Source organism: Papio anubis, chromosome 10, assembly GCF_008728515.1.
Source record: "Papio anubis isolate 15944 chromosome 10, Panubis1.0, whole genome shotgun sequence".
Classification (NCBI taxonomy): Eukaryota; Metazoa; Chordata; class Mammalia; order Primates; family Cercopithecidae; genus Papio; species Papio anubis.
In genome coordinates, this window is record NC_044985.1 from 123,529,827 (window position 1) to 123,555,187 (window position 25,361).

Below are 25,361 nucleotides of genomic sequence, written 5' to 3' on the forward strand. Positions count from 1 at the left end.
CATCTATAACATGGGAGTGACCATGGGTGGCAGGGCACCGAGCCCCCGCTAATATCTCCCTGAAAGAGACATCACACTGTCCTCCCTGTCAAAGTCAGGCTTCTAATGACGCCCTCCTTAGGGTCATCTTGAACAAACCCAAGGACAGAAGCGGATGCCCTAGGAAGCTCTTAGAAGGGTCTGTAACCCAGAGTTCTCTGCCTTCTGAATCCCTCCCCCAGTTCGGATGCCAGTGTGGGCAGGGACTTCTCATCCCTGCAGGGCTGTGAGCAGAAGGCGGAGGGGCACCTGTGGTTATGAAGCATGGTCAGGGCTGATCTGGGCTGACCTTAGTTGTCCAGGGCAGGTCTTGTCTGCTGTATCGCTGTCCCCTGGCTGGCCCTCACTGTGGGAGTGGCCCCAGGTCTCAGGTCCCCCTGCCTAACCCAGACCTCTGGCCTGTTGGCACCACACCCTGGCTGTCTCCAGCTGGCGCCTCCCTGCTGCAAGCGTGGTGTCCACCCGCTTCACTCTCACCCTGCCCCTCGGCTGCTGCCCTCATGCCCTGCCCCTCCAGGCTCCAGAAATCAGCTTTTCAGTTCTTTTTTTTTTTTTTTTTTTCCTGGGAGGACTCAGGGTGAGCTAGAATTCCCCAGAGATTAGTTTAAAAAAAACATCAAAGTGCACTTTGTGCTCTGGTCAACATCTGGCTGTGCAGCTGCCATCAGCCTGACGTTGCCAAACAACTGGGGGCTTGACTTGGAATGCGCTGCGGGGTAAACGCTGCCGGGCCTGGGCTGTGCTCGGAGCAGAGGTGATCCAGAGTCAGCATGTGGGGGTGTTTCCCTGGGCAGGGAGACCCTCTGTGGCCCTCCTGCGTAGCTTTTGGTATTGGGTACAGGGGCTGGGGTAAGGGGGCCCCAGGACTGAGATGCTCAGATAAATTTTAGTTGGGGGAGATGGTGCACATGTTGGGATCAGAACTAGAGGAAGGGTGACCCCGGGCACCAGGATGTGGTGGGCAGGACTCTCCCCACCCTTGTGAAAGCCTCTGGCCAACCCTCCCCAACTCCTCATGGTAGGAAACAGGAAGAGCCAGGGACCCTTTTGGAAACCCAAAAGAAGAGCAAAAATCCTGAGTGGGTGAGGCCCCCTTGTTTCCACATTAGAGGGGCAGTGGTGGGACAGCAAGGCTCTGGGCGGGACAAGGACCTTGATGTGGCTGAAGCGTCTGGATGCAGATGGCAAAGCTCTAAGTGCCCAGGAGAGTGAGGTGGACAGGGCCCCAGCCCAGTAATGACCTGGGGACAATCACCCAAGCTCTTGGAGTCCATTGTCACACAACACAGGTGCTGACGACACCTTCAGGTGGGTGAGGGTGAGCTGTGCAAATGTCCAGGGAAGGGCTGTGGCATCTGCCATACCATGCAATTGTTGAATGTCACAGTGTTAACTGGGGCCACTGAGCAACCAATACCGAGCCCCTGCATCCCAGAGGGCTGCTCCAAGAGGATGGTGTGCCCCATAGTGGGCAGGGCGGCCCCACGCTGCAAGGATGCTCAGCCAGAGCCACGCCGGTGCGTCCAGCAGCCCACATCTCTGTGTCCTGCCGCTGCTGCTCTCTCTGGCAGCAGCGCCACGTTGTATGGGAGAAGCAAATCGCCTCTACTTTCTCTGTTTTTGTCTGGCCTGGGATGATAAAGCAAAAATCTGACTTTCAACTCGCTAGAGGCGTCTGGAAGCCTGCTCCGGGTTGGGGAGGTTCCCAGCTTATCTTAGCACAGGGGACTAGGCATTCACAGGAGGTAGGGGAACTGGGCTGCCTGCCACCCCTGTGCCCCGATTCTATCGCTGCGTGACAAACCATGCCAGACCTCAGTGGCTGCAAACAGAGGCACCTTGGTTTTGCTCGTGAACCTGAAGTTTGGGCAGAGCTTGAAGAGGGCAGCTCACCTCTGTTGCACTCAGTCGGGGTGACAGGGAGGCTAGGGGCCAGGATGGCTGGAGACACAGTCACTCACAGGTCTAGGGTTTGATCCCAGCTGCTGGCCAAGGCCTTCTCTGGAGCTTCACTGGGGAATCTGCATCACTCTCCACGCAGCTTGGGCTTCCTCCCAACATGGCGGCCAGGTTCCCATGCTGAGCCTCCTGCAGGAGAGCTGCGAGTGGAAGCCACATGACCTTTTATGCTCCAGCCTTCTTAATTACACACAGTCATTCCCAGCCTGTTCTACACTGAGATAGTCACAATGGCTGCCCCAAGCTTAAAGGGAGGGGACATGGATTCCACTCCTTGGTGTGGGGAGTACAGAAAATTAACTGAAAAAACAGGTGGCATCAAAAATACTGCTGTGGTTATTTTTGAAAATACCTTCTGCCCCGTTTCCCCAGGTCACTCACCCAGTGGCCACGAGCTGCTCTGGAGGCACATGAACTCGCAGGTGCTTCAGCTGGGAAAAGTAGCTCTGGTGGCCCAAGGTCCGTGGTGTGGGGTATTCTCAGCAAAAGCACAGGGAAGCTGGGGAAGGGGCTCAGGGTCTCAGAGTCCTGTGCTCTGCAAGGTGTTCTCTGGAAGAGTTGGAACCCCTCACAGGGGGCTCTGGCAGAGCACTGATGGCATCTGCTATGGGGTAATCACACTCGATACAAATGGATCAGAATGATCAATTAGCAATTGTCCTGCCCCTTGTCTCTCGTGATCACAGGCAGGGAAGGGTGAGCTCGGTGTCTCCGTGCTTCAGGGAAAGTTGGTGAAGGAAAATACAAACTCAAGAACGGCCAGAGCCGCATTTCTCAAAGGGAGCCAGCCCTACCCAGTGTGTCCACTCCGAATCCTAGATCTCTGACCTCCAAGTCCAAGGTGCAGCCACCTGCCTTACCTCATGCCGTCCTTTGTCCCCCGCTTGGCTTTGGTCCTGCAGGGGTTGGAAATCCACCATTCTGTGTACACTCTGGTCCTCATGCACGTAAGGTGAGGATGTCTGATTATCCACTGAACATCTTGTTTGAATAAAGTTTTGCTAATAGCTATGTAGGTACACTGAAAGATCTTTATTGGGCCACTAAGACTGGTGTTTGGGTGTAGAGACTGGGGAAGCAACAGGAAAGATTCTTTTCTAAGGATGAGGAAGGGATTCCTGGAAGGTCGCCTGAGAGAGCTCCAGATTGTCCTCCTTGGAGCTGCAGCAGGAAGCGGGTTTTATATATTTGTTGTGTCTGCGTCATGGGATAGATTTTTCTACTGTAAAATGAGATTTTTTACGCTATGCCAAACACAGACGTTTTTCTCCTCCTGTCCACACTTCACAGGCATAGGGACCCCTCCACTGTCACCGGGAGCTGTGAGCACTGAGATGGCACCACAGGCAGGAAGAGAGCTCACTGGAGGTCCCGGGGGAGCAGGGAAAGAGCCAGGTGCCGCCCAGATGCTACACACGCCCTGTGCTCTGCCAGGCATTCTCTGGAAGAGTTGGGCCTCCTCCAGCTCCACTAGCATCATGGAGGCTGCCAAGCTGCCTCAGTTTCCCCAGTGCAGCTGTGACATGGGCCTGAAGGGACGTGGAGAGAGGCAGCCGATGCCTCCACGCTGGCTGTGTCACCTGTGCTGGGTGGTGACCAGGGGCCACGCCCCCATCCAGTCACATTAACTTACGTGAAAACCTCCAGGTGACGCCTCCAGGGGCCACTAGGCTCTCTCAGGTCCCTGGACCGAGGCTGCAACCTACACAGACAGATTCTGCCTATTTCTCCTTGAGGGTCATGATGCTCTCCTCCTGGGCCATCTCAGAGTCTTCACTGGAGAAAGAAGTTTCCATCTATAAAGTGTGCTCCATGGAGACATGGCTCACTTCACGCCAGACTTCCATCTCCTTGGAAAAGTGGCAAAGGATCTCGGAGGTAGGAGAAAGGCCCTGAAATCCCAGCACAGGCACCCGGGCTATGAAGGGTAGGAGGAGCAGAGCTGGGAGCCTGGACTCTGAGGCCTTGTGAGATCCCCCCTGTCACCGCCCAGCCAGACTCACGAGCAACCCACCAAGGGACGGGTGGATGTGGCCTTGGAATTCAGAGTTCCCGTTTGCAGAAACGAAATGTGTATTTCATGGTGCAGCTGTTGGTAGAAAATGAGGTAAATCTCTGATCCCTCAGATTTCCAGAAATTGAGAATTTCCCTAAGTACCCCTGGCCTTGAGCTATACCGTCACTGACGGGGGCTGTATGCTGCTGGGAGCCAGGGCCTTGTAAGACCCAGACCCTCCTCCCTCTCTCCCATATTAGTCAAGGTTCTCCAGAGAAATGGAGTTAGAGATGCATTGCTATAAGAAATGAAACGGGCTTGCATGATTACGGAGGCTGAGGGGGTCCAACGCCCTGTCGTCTGCAAGCTGGAAAGGCAGGAGAGCCTGTGCTGCCGCCCTAGCCAGAACCTGGAGGCCCAAGAACCAGACACGCCAACGACAGCACAGTTCCAGCCTGACAGCAGGAGGTGGTCAGTGTTCCAGCTCCAGCGGGCAGGCAGAGGGAAGGCTCTGTCTCCACCTTTGTGTTCTACTCAGGTCTTCAGTGGGTTGGATGAGGCCCACCCACATTGCGAGGGCGTCTGCTTCACTGAACTCACCATTGCACCTGCTTTTCTTGGGTGCTGTCCGATTGCAGAGACGCTGTGCCCTTGAGAGCTCCTTCCCCGCCGGGTGCGCTGGTGCTAGGATGTCTGCCCTGGTCCAGCCCTGCACCCCTGAGGAGCAGGTTCTTACTCTGGCTTCCATCAACAAGGTTGTTGGCCCCTGCACTAAGCTAAGACTTTCACCTTGGCATTCACTAGGCATAAGTAATAATTTGAGTTCTGTGTCTTTTATTCTTTATCTCGTGTCCAACTGGTTCTGAACCTGCGTGGGGAAGAGGTGCTGTTAGTATTAAGCCCTCTCAAAGACCCTCAGTTCCTGGAGTGAGGAACTTTGAGGAATAAGAGAAGGCGATGGGGTGAGGAGGGCAGGACACAGTGAGAGGGTTTCATTGGGCAGGATGTGTGGCTTTGGGCCTTTCGGCTTAGATTCCAAACAGCACGCTTGACCTTGAGGTCATTAATGTTTCTCTTGGGTGAGGCTTGGACCCCTGTGGCCCGGGCATGAGACCTTGAGCTCAGGCCATGCCATGCCTGACCTTGACCTTGCTGACCAAGGCTTCACCTACAGGCGAGGGGTGTTCCAGGGAAGCAGGAAGTGTGCAGCAGGCACTGACCGAAGATGTGTTGGCCTCTGCAGAGGGACAAGGGGCCAGGCTGGGCCTTAAGGAAGCCCTGACGTGTGCCTGTCCTGGTGACCTTGCTCCAGCGGCCACCCCCTCAAGGCCCCTGCAGCCGGATGGAGCCCAGCAGTGTGGAGTCCTTTTTTCAGAGGCAGGTGTGGCTAAGGCTAGCGTTTGGTTAAAGAGGATGAAGGCTCTGTGGTGCAGGCCTTTTAAACCTCAGGAGGATGTCTATCAGTCTGTTTTCACACTGCTAATGAAGTGACTACCCGAGACTGGGTAGTTTATAAAGGAGAGAGGTTTAATGGACTCACAGTACCACATGGCTGGGGAGGCCTCACAATCATGGTAGAAAGTGAATGAGGAGCAGAGTCACATCTTACACGGCGGCAGGCAAGAGAGGTTGTGTAGGAGAACTCTCCTTTATAAAATCATCAGACCTCATGAGACTTACTCACTACCATGAGAACAGTACGGGGGAAACTGCCCCCATGATTCAGTTATCTCCACCTGGCTCCACCCTGGACACCTGGGGATTATTACAATTCAAGGTGAGATTTGGGTGGGGACACAGCCAAACCATGTCAGTGGAGACAGGCCTATTTGCTGCTTTGACTGAAGTTCTTCCTTTAGGTCTGTGGGCAGAGGTTTCACCCCGAGGCAGCTGCTCTTTTGTGCCTTAGAGAACCAGGAAAATGCAGGACGCAGGTGACCGTGTCAGGACAGGAGGCAGAGCAGACAGGCTGCCCCGCGCAGCTTTCCGCACTCCAGCCTGGGAGGGCTGTGCACGGGGGGACTTCAACGCCTGTGCTTTGTCTCCGAGCTCTGGATAATGCAGAGGGCAACTCCCAAGTTTGTTCTGGACTTGTTAATTGCAGAAGCTCCAACCAGAGTCTGAATCTGTGGGTTTTAGAGATCTGAAAAGTGGCTTCCTCCACAGGAGGGTGGGAGGTTCTAAACGACACAGACAAGGAATCAAGGCCTCTCTGTGAGGGGTGGAGGGCTTCCCCTCTGCACTGGAGGGTCCTGATCTGTTACAATACAACTAGGTCCTGGACGAACAATGAAAAACACTTTTCAAACATTGCTGGTGTTGCAATAAAGTGAGTGAATGTCTAAAGAAAATAGGAAAACAGTGAGTTGAGACGAGAAAGGTAAGTAAGAAAACTGTGGCTGCCCTGTGGAAACACTGAAGGAGCCCTGGGTATAAGAAATGAAGTTTTAGGCCTGCAGTTCCAGTGTCAAACCAGGACTCAGAGGGGACTACAGCGTGGGCAGTGCCCGAGGCCCTGGGAGAGCCCGGTGGGAAGCCTCTTTGAGAGGTGGACATGTGACTTACGGCCTCTGGTTTCCTGCAGACTCACTTCAGCCAAAGCTGAACTCATAATCACAAACCAGAAAGCATGCAAAGAAATCACCTAAAATGAGTTGGAGTCTGTATAAACGAAAAGAAAAAGCACAGAATCCAGTAGATATGTACCCTCCAGCACTTAAGAAATCAGCATCATCAGATATACAATGTAAAATAACGACCTGTGCAATGCCTAGGAAGTAAAAGAAAAGAAAGGAAAAGAAAAGAAAGCCACAGAGGCCATCGGAAGTACCCATGCAGAGAGGAAAGGGTGCCGGGCGGAACACGGCCTGAGGCCGTGGGGTTCTGGAGTCAAGTGCCGGTTCACCGCCCAGGCCTCCGCAGGGCAAGCCTGTGTCTTAGCTCCAGGCACTCCCTCCTCTGTTCCCTGGACACCGGGCACTTGGAAGCGCCCACTTTGGACCTGGCATAACCCACATTGTGGGAAACGTCTGCTGGGCCTGCCCTCTGCACTGGCACCTTCACCTTGCTGGGGTCCAGGGTGTTTGTGCCTGCTGGGCGGCACCTCCGGGATAGGACTGGAGGGTGCCGACTACCCCTCACTGGCCCGTCTTTGATGCAGTCGCCCAGCCATTGCCGCCTGCCGGCATCACTGACTCGGTGAGTGGATCGGACAACGGCTTCCCCATGCTGTGGATTCCTTCTAGTCCCCGGCACACTTGGCCCATCTGGGTGAAGTCAAGGAGCTCTGGCTCCAAGTTGGAACTGGGAGAGGCTTGGTTCCCATTCATAGGGATTTGGTACCTGCTGCCCCTTCACAGGACATCCCGCTGGCTCTCATCTGCTCCTCGGCCATGTCATCAGCCTCCTCCTCGGTGGGGGACATTTCTGAGTTCCTCCCCAAGATCTGTAGGCAGCTCCTCAGGACGACACTACAGAGTCTCCCACCTCCCAGCCACCCCGAAAAGGAGCTCGCAGGGCTCTGCGATGATGCTGGAGAAGTTTGGGCTGGTTCTGAGTGAGGGCAGGGGAGATAAGGCGGGGGCTGGTTCTGAGTGAGGGGTGGGGTGAGGCGGGGGCTGGTTCTGAGGAAGGGGTAAGTGATAAATAAATGGTCCTGATGAGGGGTGGGTGAGGGGCGGAATGGGACCTGGAGGGGTGGGTGGAGGCTGGAAGGAGGGATGGTGGATAATGGAGGGGGGTGGAATGGAGGGGTGGTGGAATGGAGGGATGGAATGGAGGGGTGGTGGAGGGGTGGATATGGAATGGAAGGAATAATGGATGGATGGAGGAATGGAGGAGGGGTGGGTGGAGGGGCGGGGGCTGGTTCTGAGTGAGGGGTGGGGTGAGGCTGGGGCTGGTTCTGAGGAGGGGTGGGGTGAGGCGGGAGCTGGTTGTGAGTGAGGGATGGGGTGAGATGGGGGCTGGTTCTGAGTGAGGGGTGGGTGAGGCGGGGGCTGGTTCTGAGTGAGGGGTGGGGTGAGGCTGGGGCTGGTTCTGAGTGAGGGGTGGATAAGGCGGGGAGCAGGGAGCCAGGTGAGCGGCTTTGGGTGGTGCATTCACAGTAGAGTGGTGACTTCGGTGGTCTCGCCCTGGCCCTGGCCCTGGCCCTGGAGAGGGAAGGCAGCCTGCGGCATTTTCTCCGGAGTGAACGTTCTCAGCTCTCCATATATTGGCTTGATCACCAAGGAGAAAATATTCTGAGTTTCTTCTGGGCCAGTTTTATCACTAGTCTGCAGAAAGCTCTGAATGGTGCTTTTGGCTCTTTTTTCTTTACGGTTACTGGAGCTGTGAAGAGGAGCAGCTCTACATAGTTTTTGCTTCTCGCGAAATACCATGAGTAGGGTGACTATTGTAATAGAAACATCCACAAGAAATTGTAACTAGGGCTATTGGCTGTTTTAAAATCAAGGCAACATTAGTTAACATTTCTCAAATTTTAGTTTTGCGGATTATAAAACTAATGTATACTTTTTGTAGAAAGTTTGGAAAGTATAGACAATGTAGAAGAAGCTGGAAAATATCACTCATGATGCGCCCTCCCCTCCACCCCACATCCAAGCAGGCAGCCCCATTAACCGTTGATCTCTGTCCTTCCTGCACATTCCCACAGCATAAGTGGGGTCTTTTCTTTTCATGGTTGAGTTTGTGATGCAAATGCATTTGGATCATGCTTTTTACTTTCTTCTTCTTAACGGGATAGGTTTTTTTTACCCTCATGTCACTAAAGTCCTCCCTCCATGATTGTTTAAAATGGGTTTGTGAGTTCTTGCTATGAATGGATTTCTTATTCAACAGTTCCCTAAATAAAGGGATCATCTAATTATTTTCAGTTTTTCACTATTATGAATCCTATGGTGGTATCTTTTAAAATACATTTTGGTGTCCCCCCCCCCCACAGGTTCTCGAGATTTGGAAATAATTTTTAAATAAAAACAATGTGAAATATATTTTAGTTTGCATTTCAGATTCTTTCCTGAAGTTGGACAGCTTGGTCATGTTCAAGCCTCTGAATTTTTCCTTAGAATTGTCTTCTGGAAATCATGCCACAATAATTTAATTCTCCCTGGCTGTACGCGTGAGGGCCTCTTACCCTCTTGGGCATGGAGGAGTTAGCATGTTTGGTAGCCATTTTGGTCATAGTAGGTTGACAGCTGAGTTTTTCCTAGATCTTTCCAAGTAGACCAGCATGACTACGGAAGAGGCCCTGAAGGTCCCACCCTGACAGGTCGGTCCGAGGGGCCCTTGCCTGGGCACCCCACACCTTCCCCTGGACCTGCTGATGTGCCCAGATGGGCGAACGGGGGCCTTCACGTCGGGCCCACCTCCAGCTTCCATGACCGTGGAGTTCTGCAGTGGGTTCGTTGAGAAAGTGGTGGTGAGACCAGGGCATCTGAGGGGAACGGTCAGCAGGGAGACGAGACAAGTGTGGAGACCAGGTTGACGGAAGGCGCGTGTCTGGAGGGTGGGAGAGCCACCAGGCGGGTTTCTGCAGGGTCTTGCAGAGTCGCTCAGCCACAGGTGGGCTGCTCTGGAGACCCAATCAGCACATTCCAGAGAGTGGCAGACCCCATGGCTGGGCGCGGACTGACGAACAGGACCATCCCGGAGAGTGGCAGACCCCACAGCTGGGCGCGGAGTGACGAGCAGGACCATCCCGGAAAGTGGCAGACTCCACGGCCGGGCACAGACCGACGAGCAGGACCGTCCCAGAGAGTGGCAGACCCCACGGCCGGGCACGGACTGACGAGCAGGACCGTCCTCCACTGTCCAGACAACAGCACCGACGAAGACCAGAAGTGGAAACCAGGATGGTGCCGTGAGCCCTTCACGTCCACGGAGTCCCTATGATGAAAGCACACGGGTGTCACAGTGACGCTCTCTCCCCTCAGGCGCTGCCGACCCCTCGCTGGGCTGCTGGACTGCTCAGGGCCGGCCCTTGAAGCCTAGAGGGAGCCATGGGTCTGTGTGTACAAGTGTGTGTGCCCGTGAGCGGGTCTCTGTGTGATCTCTGAGAACGAAACTTCCACACCACCAATCCTGGAGAACACAGAGCTGGGACTCCCGGGTACCTGAGGGCCTGGGTCGCAAAGCTGGCGGCTGAAGCTGGCCGCTCTGAGGCATGCATGGCAGGAAGGGGTCATCAGGCAGGCCACCCAAGGCCCCGGGCACCTCTGATGGGTTTCCAGAGTCCCTGCCCTCACGACAGGGAAGTCAGTTGGAGAATGGGGTGCTGAAGTCTCGAGAGAAAGGCGTCCCTGACTCGGGGTCCAGAGTGAGCGGATTATGCCCCCCACATTGCGAGGCCGGCGGCTTGTCCTGACTGTGCCCCGCGTGTCATGGCAAAGGTTTGACACCCACTTTGGAGATGTCTTGACAGAGGCCAAGGTCAGGCTCCCATCCTTCCGCACACTGGAAGCTGCTGTACAGTGGACTCGGAGCCTGGGCTCAGGGGACGTCCTGGTAACTGTCACTGTATCCCGGGGGGTGGCGCCTCCTGGGAGCCGTGGCCCAAGCCCCTTGCAACAGTGGGGCCAGGAGAAGGCTGGTTGCTGGGTGCGTCCTGTTCTCGGGGTTCCGTCCGCTGCATCCATCTCCCAGGGGATTTTCTGTTGCCCTCCTTGGTTCCACATATGCCCTGAGTGGTAATGCCGATTCCCACCTGTGCCGCCGACTTGGCGCAGGGAGCCTGTGGCTGCTTCATCAGGTCGTTGACCCCGATGGGCTCCATGGGTGGCCCCTGCCCAGGCATCTCGTGGAGGGACTCTGCCTACGTCACCAGCCGCCAGTCCTGGGGGACACCGTGTGCATTTCCACATGAACCATGGTGGGAACCTGGGGGACGAGTCTCAGGCTGAGAAAGGTTCCTCTGGCTTCAAAGTAAATTATAAAGAGAGGTAATTTCCTAAAAGTGTCAGGGGACACTGTAACTGTCCCTTCTGAGCAGGACATTCTTGTGGACGTCTGCCTTCCCTTTTGTCTTCTGCCTGTGGGATTCTCCAGATTCTGGGCGGGTAAATTGTTTCACGCTCGGGCCTTCTCAGTGCCTTTCTGTGGCTGTAGGTTGTGGGGATGGCACCCTGCTAGTTTCCCCCGCTTCATTCACGCAGAGCCGCGGAGGGGGCCCCCCAACCTGCTCGGAGCCCTCCAGGGGCTAGCACTGTCCCTGCTGCCCCCCTGCTGCCTGGAACATCTCCCCAGTTCCACAGCTGACCCACCCTCTCAGGGTAACATCGCAGCTGTGGGGGCAGCCCCCTCCAGCCCCTCCCTGGTCAGTATCCCTGCTGCTGGCCCTTCCTGGAGACCCAATCTGCCCCGGAAGCGGCAGGTGTGTGCGGCTCATGACCTCGCTGTAGGGCTGTGCCAAGGCAGTGCCACCTTGGGAAAAATCAAAACGCCATACCAGCTCCTCCCAGCCAGGGCCAGTGCACACCCTGTCTCCTCAGAATCCCCCACAGAAGCAGGCAAGGAATCAAAAACTCAAGTCTGCAGGAAGCCAGGCAGGGATGAAGGAGGGGTGGGCTGTCACAGGTAAGAGGGTCCCAGGAGCCTTTCTGGAGGAGGTGACTTCAGGCTGGATTTGGAGGGGCAACTTAACAAGCAGACCGGTGGGTGGAGACACTCAGGCAGAGGAAATGGCATGGAGTGTCCAGGAACCCACGAATCAGCTGGCATTGTCGAATCATGGAGAACACAGAGACGGGCTCAGAAGTCGGCCGGAGCCTGTGTCATTGGCCCACGTGGCTTCAGTCCTTCCCTGCAGCCTGTGGGGAATCTCAGGGGAATTCTAAGTAGGAAAGGAGGATGTACATGTTAGGTATTTATTGGTTTTGTTTGTTTGTTTTTAATCAGTTATTTTCACAAGTGTAATCAAAGCACCTGGTTGTGAGTCCAGGAGAGTAAAACATTTAGCCCATCACCGCGTTTCTGACGCCTGCAGCAGGATTCCTGCCAAAGGAAAACCCGTTTATGGTCATATACTTCCATGAACCTCTGATATAATCAAGTTATGTATCTAGAAACCTGCCTTTTTAAAAACATTATCCTGTCTATAAATGTAGTAAATGTTATATAAAATGCAATCATGTTTAAGAGGTTAACTATTGTTATATTAATTCAAGTTGAACAATTCAAATTCTCAACTTCATTTATAAACATAGTTAATTAAATTCCTTTATGCATGTAAAACTGCATTTTCAAACTAAATACTTTGATTTTCTCATTAAGAGCTTCAGATGCCCAATAGGGCAAATATAAAAGGCTAATAAGAAGGCCGGGAGTGGTGGCTCACGCCTGAATCCCAGCACTTTGGGAGGCCGAGGTGGGTGGATCACTTGAAGTCAGGAGTTCAAGACCAGCCTGGCCAACATAGTGAAACCCTGTCTCTACTAAAAATGTAAAAATTAACTGGGTGTGGTGGTGGGAACCTGCAATCCAAGCTACTTGGGAGGCAGAGGCAGGGGGATCTTGAACCTGGGAGGCGGGGGTTGCAGTGAGCCGAGATTGCACTGCACTCTAGCTTGGGTGATAGAGCGAGGCTCTGTCTTTAAAAAAAAAAAAAAGCTAACAAGGAAGAATTTTTCCCAAACGCTTTCAAATTCAGACACTAAGTAATGGTCACAAACATCCGAATTCCAAGTTCGCTGAGACATTTCACTCACTTTGCATTTCGGGACGTGTGTGTTATTCCTGCCCTCTACAGAAGCGTAAAGTCAGAGATCTTGGCCTCCTTCCTTACCTCGGTACCCGGTGCAGCCCTCCTGGGCAGTTGCGTCCTCTTACTGGGACCCGGTGCCTCGAATGTCCAGGGTGATGGCACGTGTACCACAAGAGGACACTCAGCAGCCTGTACGTGGTCATCCTGGCAACCAGGGCCTCCAGCCCACACATCAGAGGGAAGCGTTGGCTAAGTCTGGACTCTGTCCCATTCTTCTGGGTGATTTGAGTTGACAGCAGTCTGATCCTGCCAAGAGGGCAGCTGACGTCCATTCACGACATCCTTTGCTGCCTGGCTGAGGCCTGCATGGTGTCGCTGGACCAGGGCTCCACCAAGCAGTTTATTGATGTCGATGGGATTCACCAGGTCTCCGTGGTGCCAACACCTTCACCGGCCAGTTCCTCTATCTCTGTCCTCAAAGGCATAGATTTTAGGAGTCATGTCTACCCTCAGGCAGGTGGCCAGAGTCCTGGGGAAGTAAAATGGTCCAAGAGCTGCCGAGACCCTCCCCGTGCACATAACAGCCCAGACAGGTGATGAGGACACCAGCATGGGCCTGGGGTGCAGAGAGGAGGAGAGGAGAGACAGGACAGGCCCTCGGGAAGTGGAGCCCCGTGAGTGAACCCTGGAAGGACCTCTGTCTGTTCTGTCGCCTCTGCATCCCCAGCCCCAGGAATGGTTTCAGTTTGAGTTCAGGGGCCTGAACCCAGGGGCCTCGTGCTGCTGTGGGGGCAATAGCAGAGGGGAGGCGGGGGTGCAGAAAGGAGGCAGGGGTGCCGTGAAGGCGGGTGGTGTGCCCTGGCCAAGGGGGGTTGCTGGGGAGAGTCTGCGGGAGCCTGCAGCGGGGGTGGCAGAGGGTCTGCAGCTCAGGGGAGGATGCTGGTGTTGGTATGATTTTGGAATTGTCTGAAGGGGTGAGGGCTCACCCAGGGCAGTGTGGAGTAAAGAGGTGAAAAGTCAAAGACACAGCCCCAGGCCATGGCTGTGGGTTTCAGGTCAGGCACAAGAGCTAGTGAACAAAGACCTGAGAGAGTCAGTCTGGGTGGGGTGTAGGGGCAGCTGGAGAGGGTGTCCTCCTGTCCCAGAGACCACTCACTTTAGGGCGCCCTCACAGAGCTGGGACTGGGAACATGGGGGACCCCAGACTCACGGGTGGGGGTGACACTCTGGAATCTGTACTTTGAACCAGCTTCCCGGGAGTTCCTGGGACATCATGGGGAGATGCTTCTCTCCCATCTGCTGCTGCCTTTGCCAGTGTTTTCTCTCCTGCTCTGCCGTGAGCCAGGGACAGCTGTCGACACACCCAGCCCCTGAAGTCACCTTCTCCTCACTTTCTCGGCCGGTTTTCTTTTCTGTTTAACCCACCCGTTGCTTTCTGTACAGTTCTGCTTTTGGAAGACGTGGCCTGGCGTTAACTTGGCTCATTCACAGCATGTGAGCGAACTGAACTCTGTGTCTTATAATGAGGGCTCTGGGCAGTGGCAGAAAGAAATGACCACAGTTCCCCAGCCCCTTAACAACATTTCCTGGGAAAATGTGACCGTGCGTTTCTAGGAAGGCAGAGCATTCCCTCCCGTGTGGCATCACGATCGGGCGTGAGCTGCTTCCTGGCCCTGCCCCCTGGCCTTTGCTGGGACAGGGACGTCCCAGCCTGAAAGGGCTCAGGTCTTCATGATAAAAGACCCAGAAGCCAACCACAGAGTGGCTCCCACTCCACTCCAGTGAGGCAGCAGGAACCCGGAAGTGGGTCAGGACTGACACCATTTGTACATTCCCCATACACTCCTCTTTGCTGTGTGTGGCCATTTCTGAGTCGCCCCCAGATGGAGCGAGTCAAGCGAAGTAGAGGAGATGAAGAAGAATGAAGCCTCTCTTCCGGGAGGTCTCTGGCCGGTTGGTTGCTCCACTCCTCTCTGTCCCCACATCCAGTCACTGGGAGACCCTCCTTCCTTGGGGCTGGTGTGGCAGGCACTGCATGTAGTGCTGGGCTTGGCACTGGAAGGTCATGCAAGCTGGCACCCGAGGGGCCCAGGCTCCCATGGTCCTTGCGGCTCCAGCTTCCCCTTGGCAGAGTCTGGCTGATTCCCCCGTGTGAGTACTTGGGGCTCCTCTTCAGGGGTACCCCATCATTAGGACTCACCCAGTGTTCTGAATGAGAGCAAATGCCCAGGAGCCCTGCACTGCTCAGCCTCTGCAGCCTGGGCTGGGCCTAGGGCCTCTTCCCTGCACAGGGCCCTGGAGCCCCTGATGATGGCCTCCTTGCTGGGCTGCAGGACTCTCCCTCCTCCCACCTGAGTCTCAGCCACTCTGTGGGCTCCAGCTGGTGGGAGCTGGCAGGAACTGGCACCCCTTCCTGGTGCTTTGATCTCTCAGAGCCAGGCCTTTTGTAGAACAGCCTCCAGTTTGAGCCCTGGGGCCCCAAGCCAGTGAGGTTTTGGCATCAAGTGGGGATCCTGGGGGCGTTATCTCTGCTACTTGCCTTGGGGGGATACTAGAGCCATCTTGATTCTGTGGCTTTGGCCCTGCACACTTAGAAGGCTGTGCTAAGGACGTTGTTTGGCACTGGTTGGAGAGAGTTTGACCCTTGGGTCCTCCCAGCTGCTCTGCAACAGTGATGAAGATGTGGGGGAGATGCCTGCCCTCAGGTTTCCCCCCGGGAGGCCAGGCTCAGAGCGGAGGCTGCAGAAAGCTTCTCTGACCGTCTGAGCCCTTGGGGACACACCTGGCTGCCAAAATCAGGGCAGTGAGCCCTGGAGCCACAGGTGGGACCTTCTCCTCCTCACTTGCTGAGCTCTGCCAGGTGGCTACTGGTGCGGATCAGTCTGGAAGGAAGAAGGAGGAGGAAGTGGGAAGAGGCAGTGTCGGGGTGGGGCGGGAGGGTCCCTTTTATTAGGATAGCAAAAACGGATAGTCCTCAGCTGACTTTCACTTTCATCTTATTGACTAACACTGTCACAATGCCAGCCTGGCTGCGGCGTGGGGCCTGGAGATGACTATTTAGCTGGGTGCTTGGCTGCCTGAAAGATGGTTAGGTTCTGTCAGCAAGGACAGGGGGTGGGGTGCAGGCCGGGCAGCTGGCTGAAGAATGGTCAGGCTCTATCAGAGGGACGGAGGCGGGGTGCAGGCCGGGCAACTGGCTGAAGAACGGTCAGGCTCTACTGGAGGGATGGAGGTGGGGTGCAGGCCGGGCAGTTGGCTGAAGGACAGTCAGGCTGTATCAGAGGGACGGAGGTGGGGTGCAGGCCGGGCAGTTGGCTGAAGGACAGTCAGGCTCTATCGGAGGGACGGAGGTGGGGTGCAGGCCAGGCAGTTGGCTGCATCCCCTGTATCTTGATGTCACTTAAAACGCTCACATGTGCATTGTCCCACAAGGTCCCCACAGAGGCCCCATGCAGTGGTGCATGGGGATCACAGCGTGTTTGGAAGACGAGGAGGCTGGACTCAGGGAGCCTAAGCTCCTGCCCGAGGCCACTCAGGATGGGCAGGCACTCAGATCCAGCTGCTCTGACTCTGTGCTCAGTGCTCTGCCACACTTCACAGAATCGGGGAGAAGCTGGAGGGGCTGGAGAACAAGGCCAGGGTCTCCAGCCCTGTTCCAAAAAGTCCACCTTCAGCTTCAGAGAGCAGAGCCTCTACCTGGCCTGCCTGTTGCATCTGAAAACATGTCTGCTTGCAGAGACGCTGTGGAACTTTCCACAGGGATCTATAGCAGCGGCTGGGGGAACTGCCATTGTGATGAGTGAGAAGTCGTTTGCTCTCCAGTGTCTTGAAGGCACCAGCGCTGCCTGCAGTGGGCAGGTCTGGGCTCCTTGCAGACCACCTGGGCTATCAGAAAGGTGAAGGCACCTCGTCAGGTGGATCTGCACACCTGACCTTCAAGGGGCTTCACAGGCTTGCTGTAGCCACATGCACACACACACAAACATATGCACACATGTATACACACATGCATACACACATGCTTACACATATGCATACACACACCCACATACACATATACACACACCTACAGACAACCCCCCACAAACATATATATGCACACACAGGCACACACACATACATATATGCATGTGCAACTAAGCACACACACGTATACACACATATACAGACACACATGCACACGTCATATACATATAACATACACACAGACACAGAGACACACATGCACACACAAGCAGTCTACATACATAGTAATGTACACACATACTTAGACACATACAGACACATGTATACATATACACATATAGACATATATAGTGCATACACATATGCACATACATGGGGTCATGGATGAGCACATGGGGCCATGGATGGGCACACATGGCCATGGATGAGAACACGGGGCCATGGATGGGCAATTGGAGCCATGGATGAGAACACTGAGCCATGGATGGTCACACAGCAGCCATGGATGAGCTCACGGGGCCATGGATGAGAACACAGCCATGGATGGTCATACACGGCCATGGATGAGAACACAGCCATGGATGGTCATACACGGCCATGGATGAACACATGGCCATGGATGAACACACGGCCATGGATGAACACATGGCCATGGATGAGCACACACGGCCATGGATGAGCACACATGGCCATGGATGAACACACACGGCCATGGATGAGCACACGGCCATGGATGAACACACGGCCATGGATGAGCACACGGCCATGGATGAACACACGGCCATGGATGAGCACACGGCCATGGATGAGCACACGGCCATGGATGAACACACACGGCCATGGATGGGCACACACGGCCATGTATGGGTACACAGGACCATGGGTGGGTACACAGGACTGTGGATGAACACACAGCAGCCATGGATGAGCACACCAGGCCATGAATGGGCACACGGGGTCACGGATGGGCACACTGGGCCATGGATGGGCACACAGGGCCATGGATGGGCACACTAGGCCATGGATGGGCATGCAGGGCCATGGATGGGCACATGGGGCCATGGATAACGAGGTGGCTTGGCCTCGGGAGGGCGGGGCCTGGGGAGAGGACTGCTTGGGGAGAGAGCCGAGGGAGCTGTTAGCGTGCGGTTGCTGTTTAACGTCATGATGCTGATGAGCTCACCCAGGGCTAACAACACCCTGTCCTGAGCTTGTCGTGAGAGCCGGGCCGGCTGATCCTGGCTGCTTGGCACAGAACAAGCCCCCGGGAATGTCAGTGCAAACAAACACACACAGCCATCTGGCAGATTCCTGGAGGGATCATAACTCACTAAGTGGGTAGAGCCCTGGAGGCTGGTTAGGAAAGGACTCCCAGATCAGAGGCTGGGGCTTGGTGGGCCTGAGATGTGAGCCCGTCTCTGAATACAGACTTACACCAACCATATTCAAACACCAGCCTTGCTTCTGGGGCCCCTCTGCTTGGAGAGGCCTCGTAGGTGGTCAGGCCTCTGTTTGAGGAGCTTGGAGGAGCCCTGGGAGGTGGCGTTCATTTGCTGCATGACGGCCGGCAGCTGGGCTCTGACAGTGGGCACGGTGGGCAGCAGTGGGGACGTCATTTGGTCCCAGAGCACACCGTGAGCCCTACCCGCAGGTGAGGCTGGGTGCAGAGGAGCACTTAGATGCAGGCATCTTGGGTCTGAGCAAAGACAGAGGGGCTCGGCCATGGAAGGTCCCATAGTAGGTGCGTTAGAATAGAGTTCAGACGGTGGTCAGCCGGTCTGAGGCTCCCTGATATGGCGGGGTGGGGGTACACCCAGAGGGGCAGCTACAAACAGCAAGGGGTGGGTGATGAGAGGTGGGTCTGTCCGGGCTCTCACACCTGGCAGGTGCCGTCTGGCCCCGAGAAGGAGTGTGCTGGCAATCTTACAGGCTCTTGGCACTCCTGTGGGGTTTGTTGGTGGTGGAGGTGGGTGGGACAATCTCATCTGTGTGCATTTTGGAGAGGTCTCTGATGCATAGCAGGAGGGTGGGAACAGACATAGGAAACCAGCCAGGAGGCCATCACAGAGGCTATCGCAGAGGCCCCAGGAGATGAGAAGGCTGCTTGGCCCCAGCTAGTGGCAGTGACTGGATTGGAGGGAGCTCAGCAGGAAAGGTAGCAGCGGCTGAGGCTGGGCTGGGTGTCGGGGCAAGGCACAGGCATGGCCTGCTTCAGGTCAACCTTCCTGCAGTGCACGGAGCACAGGACTCCAGAGACTTGGTGGGTTTTCTTGCCTCCACCTCTGAGCCTTGGCAGCAACAGGTGCAGAGCAGGGGTAAGGAGGCGACTCCATGGTTGTTATGGGAAGGGGCTGCGCCCGGCCTTCATCCCCACATCAGAGCATAGTGGCCTGGAGCAGATGGCCGGGGCACCTGCATTTGCTTCTTGGTCAGCACGCCGGCCTCCTGCCCGCATGTACCCTCACCACACTCCTGCCTGGGCCTCCAGCCTGAACTCAGGTCTATTTCTCAGCTCGCGTATTGGGCATCTGATGAAGTCAAGGTGTCAGATCGGATGGATTCCGAGTTCGTGTGTGCTTGTCCAGGGTGGACACGGAGACCCTGGGAGAAGGGCTCACGGGCTACTGCATGGGAAGGACATCGTGCAGTCTCAGTGAATATCTGCCTAGTCTTCTGACTGTTGTTTGACACGAATGCACCAGTGTCCCTGGCAGTCAGTCCCATCAGGCATTGGAGGATGCCTTTCCTGGGCTTCCTGCTCCATGGCTGAAGTGGGAGGGATGAACGGGCCCAGGACTCGTGCAGGAAAATAACCCTCAGCAGCCGGGCAGCCAGCATGAATGGTGCATTGCTTTGCCTGAGGCCCCCTGTGCGATGTGGGGCTCAGAGATGACCAGGACCCAATCCTTGTCCCCACGGGGCCCCAGTCTGCCTGGTGAGGCAGGCCAGACCCATGTGAGGAGTTTAGTGATGGAGGCTGTGACAGGCAGAATAAAAAGACATCCGCATCCCCATCTGCAGAACCTGTGACTATGGGGCCTGAAGTGGAGAAAGGGACCTTGCAGATGTGATTAGATTGAGGATCATGAGATGGGGCATCCTGGATTACAATGTCATCACAAGGGTCTTTATGAGGAGAGGAGTAGGTCAGAAGCCAGTGAGGAGGGGGAAGGTGCTGCGTTGCCGGCTGTGGGTGATGTAGGGCAGGCGAGCCCGTGAGTGAGTCTGAGCCCCTGACCATCCTTTGCTTTGCCCAGGAAAGAACTTAAAGGCCAACCAGAAGTAGAAGAAAACAGCTTTATTGAGGCAGCAGAGTCGCAGCTTTGTGACTGTCCCTGCAGAGCAGGCCTACCCTGGAGGCTGAGAGCAGCAGCTCAGGGCAGGTCTGCAGCCACGTTTATACCCACCTTTAATTGCATGCAGATTAAGGGGTGGCTTATGCAGAAATTGCTAGAGAAGTGGCAGTAATCATTGGGTCATTGCCACGGAAAGGGGCGGTAACTCCTGGTTGTTGCCATGGCAACAGTAAATTAAGCTAGCACACTGGTCGTCGTGTCTGATTGAAAGCTGCTTTTCCCCAGGCCCTGTTTTAGCTAGTCTTCAGTCTGGTTCGGTGTCTGAGTCTCATTTTTGGAGTCAGTCCTACCTCCTACCTCATGAGGAAGGAGGAAGGGACCAGGAACCATGGAATGGGGGCAGGCAGTCTCTTAGAAGCTGGAGAAAACCAGGAAACCGGCTTTCCCTTGAAGCCTCCAGAAGGAGCCAGCCCTGCCAACAATCCCTTGACTTTAGCCTGGTGAGACTGAGTTTGGTTGTCTGAGCTCCAGAACTGTAAGATAATGAATTTGGGCTGTTTTAAGTCACTGGGTTTGTGGTCCAAACAGAACATTTGTCATGGTAGCTCCAGGAAACTCATACAGAGGCAAAGCGCTGTTAGGGAGGAATCACGGGGTGCCACAGGCATCTCTCAGGGCTGGGGCCAGCCGCTGACTGGCCTGGGGTCCCGGGGTGAGTTGGTGAAGAGTCCAGATCCAGCATTCCGGGTCTTCACTGTATCCTGGGTAGGTCCTCATAGTGGCCTTAGGACCGATGGGCGCACTTATTTCTATATAAAAATGGACTTTTCCTGACATTTGACCTTATCTTCTGAAAACAGGAACTGAGGACAAAAGTGGTCTCTGAGGCTTACAGAGAGTCACAGCCAACCTCTCAGTCCCCCTTTCCCAAAGAGGCAAGGCCAGGCCTGTGACCTCTCCCCAGAAAGGGTCCTCCACACTGGATTATGAGCATTCACGACTATTAAACTGCCATTGATCTCATCTGCCCAAGATCGAGTGCCAGTGTTTGGCTATCCCTATGGTGCCAGTCAGGGAATCCCCACCCACCAGGAGGGTGCAGAGGCAGAGGCTGGAACAGGCTTACTGATGACAACCTTGGTTGAGTGGCTCCAGGGGGCTGAGCCTGATGCAAGTCCTCTGTCAAAGCAGCATGGCGAGTGGCTGGCATGGCTTGGACGTTTGTGCTGCCCGAATCTTGTGTTGAGATGTGATCCCCAGGGTTGGAGGTGGGGCGAGTGGCTGGCACGGCTTGGGCGTTTGTCCTGCCCAAATGCCATGTTGAGATATGATCCCCAGGGTTGGAGGTGGGGCCTGGTGAGAGGTATTGGATCATGGGGCGATTCCTCATGGACGGTTGAGTACCATCCCCTTGGTGATGAGTGGGTTCTCAGTTCACTGGAGATCTGCTGTTTACAAGTATGTGTGCCTCTCCCCTCCATCTCTTGCCGAGTGACATGCCTGCTCCCCCTTCACCTTCTCCCACAGTTGAAAGCTTCCTGAGGCCTCCCCAGAAGCTGAACAGATGCTGGCACCATGCTTCTCATACAGCCTCCAGAACCACGAACCAAATAAACCACTTTTCTTTAGAAATCACCCAGCCTCAGGTCTTCCTTTCTAGTGATGCGAAAATGACCTAATACAGTGGTTATATCAGTCAGGGTTCCTGAGAGAAACAGGGTCAGCAGAAGGAGCTGATGTCGACAAAGCTGTGATGTGGCTGTGGATTTAGATGAAAGAAACTGCAATCATAAGAAGTTGGCGGACACGATTGTGGAGGCCGAAGTGTCCCAAGACCAGCAGTTGGCAAGCCTGACATCCAGGGAAGCTCGGAGTGCAGCTCCAGGCCGAGCCAGTGGTGCAGGTGCAGGTCGGAGGAGGGAAAAGACCCAGGGACCAGGACAAGCACCCAGGCAGAAGCAGTCCTGCTTACTCAGCCTTTTTGCTCAATTCAGGTCTTCAGCTGATTGGATGAGGCCCACCCACATGGGGAGGCCCATCTGCTCAACTCAATCCACTGATGCAAACGTCAGTCTCTTCCAGAAACCCTCACACACACCCCCAGAATGGTGGCTGTGTCTGGACACCCCAGGGCCCAGTCAGGTTGGTGTAGAAACTTAACTGTCACAATGAGTATCATGCCCATTTCACATACGAACTTTCTCAACCTCTCTGCCTCCAGTCACCCTCAAGTTCATGCGACTGATAAGCAATAGAACTGAGAGTGAAACTCAGGGGGCCCTTGTCACTGGACTCACCTTTCCTCCCACAGCAAGAGGCCAGTCACATGGTTGAAACCGTGGCCAAGCTTCCTGGGTGTAGCGGGTGTGGGGTCGTCTGTCCTCGGCCACGTGGAGGTCCATGGTGTGAGCTAAGGGCAGCGGCGTGGAAAACGGCGGGCTTCCTCCCTCCTTCCCAGTGCTCCCACCTGATCGAATGACTTTGTTTCCACATACTAGTTTGTTTTGGTTTTGAAATAATTGCTTAGCTACAACTCCACTACATGCGGTGGAAATATGTGGTGGGTGAGATAAGACTTAGGAACACCCCACAGCAGCTGCTTCATCAGTAAGAGGCCTCAGGCCCAGAAGAACAAGCCCCAGGAGGAAGCCCTGCCCCAGCCGTTCTCGCGGATGCTGGGTGATGCGGGAGGGCAGGACGGTGGGCAGGGGAAGAGACAAACAGAGGATGCGGCAGGCTGCAGAGTTCTTCCACCAGTGGGGCCTGCAGCAGGCTTCCTCTCCCTACTGTGTCTCCCACTGGAAGCTGCTAAGACTCCACAAGCCTGCCTGTTCTCTTCTCACTATCCCGGGACCCTCCAGAGCCCAGGGGTGATAGAGATGACCCTGGGAGAGTCCCCATCCTGGTGTCACCTTGCCTTGGAACCACTGTTGACACTTTACAAACAATTTCTGAACTTAAGCACTGTTTAATCTACGACAGATCTTTCCAGTAGGACTTTGACCAAAAGATGGCAGGGGCGCTTGCTCAGGCCGGTCTATCCTCTCCCTGATTTTTCTTCGGTTTTTTCACCTGTGTAGGGAAAGGACCCAGCCATATGACAGCTTTGGCCGTGAACAACACTGGCCGCCTCCTGTGCTGGGCAGCGTCCTCGCGCTTGGGTAGACCTTGCTTTATGCCTCCAGGACGTTGCATATGCTGTTCTCTTCCTTTCAGATGCCCTCCTCCCGTTTGCAACTCATCCTTCCAGGCCAGCTGGGTGACATCTCGCCATGGTGGGAGTCTGGAGCCACCTATCCCGGGGTGAACCTTGCCACTCCACACACACTGGGCGCCATCCTCAATTGCTGGCTCACACATTTGACAACAGTATTTTGCCTTCCCCACAAGAGACAGGGACGTGTCTCGTGAGTTCTGGAAGCCCAGGGCCACAGCCCACACGTGCGTTCCTTCCTTCCTTCCTTCATTCATTCATGTATTCATCCAACAAATAAATAAATGAGATCCTAGAAGATCTTCTCCCACTGTCCAACTGTGGATCTTCCTTCCTTCTTGTTCTTGCTGGGACCCCATAAGCTTGGAGCACTACAAGCCGCCAATATTTATCCTTTTCAGTGTGCTAGAGCCCTGCTGTCTGGAAACTTATCTTTCTCAAGAAGCACCATGTTTCCCTGTTAAAGACATGTTAACTCAGCAGCCCGGAAGGCCCTGTGGGGCTCTCCCCTGCTGGACTCCACAGCCTGGTCAGAAATGCCCCACGTGAAGTCACATGACCCTTTCTTAGGCTGGAAAATGAGTTGGCGAGAAGCGTACTTCTCCCGAAATGCACGTTTCTCTCCCCCGGGGGCTACTGTTTCGGAAACTGCCTGTGGAGTTACTGCTTTGTTGACGATTAAAGCGCAGGCTCTGCTGAACTTCAGGGAGCGTTAGCGGCTGCAGGCACCTGCTGGCGGATCGCAGGTAATAATGAGGCGTGCGGCTCCTCACTCTGGCTGGAGAGTGCTCAGGGAAGCGGTTCTGAGCAGTCTGCCTGGAGTCCCGGCTCCCTGGCTTGCTGAGAGAGGAATGGGGTGGACCTTCTAGTTGAGAGTGAAATCCAATTTGGAGTATTACTTCCTCCTTGGATAATAATGGTCTGTGGCCGGGAAGACTGGGCCCCTCAGACGCCATCCTGCTCCCGGAGTGGGAGGGGGGCTGAGGGCACAGTGAGGCACCTTGCCTGTGGGCTTGGGGTGCTGGCCGAGACTTGCCACGGAGAAAGAAAGGGAGAAAGGGAGATTTGGAGTTTTCTGTGGGATGGCAGTTCTCTCTCTTTCATGTGATTGAGGGGACGCTCCAGAGGAGAGGTTGGCAAAAGGCACCCCACAGTGGGGGATGGGAATTTGGAAAGACCAGCAGCTGAGAAGGGAGAGCAAAGGGCCAGGGGAGGCCACAGAGACCATGCCGACCCCGGTCCTGGGGCCCAGCTGCACACAGGCCACATCCCCCAGGGCCGCATCAGGCAGCAGTGGCCTCCTTCCCCTCCTGCCTGCTCACCTTCTTCGGGGGACATGGAAGGGGGCCTCTTCCTCCCTGGGCCCCTCTGCTCATCCAGGGCACCCCACTTTGCTGCTGGAGCACAGGGACCTGGGATCTGGGCTGGATCCATGTGGCCTGCAGCTTCCAAGCCTTTCTGTGAACCTCACACTGGACTTTAAAGATGCATGTGGATTTTGTATGTGCCATAATCTACTTGTTTTATATAAAACTTATTTTTTTTCAGATTTCAATTCTTAGATTACCAGGCTGTAGGTGTCCCAGTCCCAGGCAGCTCTGGAGCGCAGGGCAAGGCTTGGCACAGGGAAGGCTCTCTGCCCTACCAGCCTCAATTTCCTCACCTGCAGAGCCCTCCCACCCTCTCAAGCTTCCCCCAGCACAGCTGCAAACTGTGCGGCTCACAGGCCCCAGTGTCCTGGAGTCTATAAAGCCCTGCATGAGTCCAGTCTCCACCAGGTGTGTGGGGGCAGTGTCGGGGCTCAGAGGTCCTTGGTCTCGGCTTCTGGCTGGTTCCTTGGACCTGAGCCCTTCAAGGCCAGGCTGCCTGTCCCCACCTGCTCTGCCTAGACTCCCCTGGGTCACCTCACTGTTCCCCAGACAAGAAAGCCCCACTGCAGGGCAGGCCTCTCCCCTGCAGGCACCCTTTTGTGAGGCAAAGGACCGGCTCCTGCCTGCTTCCCCACCCCTGGCCTCTGTCCTTTGTCAGCTTGGATTTTCACAGCATCTGACTTGCTGTGTGCTCTGCAGGAAGCCCTGCTAGGAGGACTGGGTCCTTTGGCTGTTTGCATCTCCTGACCTGAGCCCGTTTCCTCCACAATAGGAAACTACCATAGGGAACCGCAGCAACAAAGCCCTTTGTGGGCCCAGTTATTCC

General features: G+C 55.2%; 1 protein-coding gene across 1 annotated transcript; it reads left to right on the forward strand.

The window, feature by feature from the left end:
- Positions 1 to 614: 614 nt before the first annotated feature.
- On the forward strand, positions 615 to 12,372 carry LOC108581520. Its single transcript, XM_017947199.3, is given in 5 exon segments — positions 615 to 4,334; positions 4,336 to 4,750; positions 4,753 to 4,798; positions 7,532 to 7,533; positions 9,001 to 12,372. Coding segments are annotated over 5 exon segments (588 nt in total). The 5' UTR covers positions 615 to 4,301; the 3' UTR covers positions 9,093 to 12,372.
- Positions 12,373 to 25,361: the final 12,989 nt, after the last annotated feature.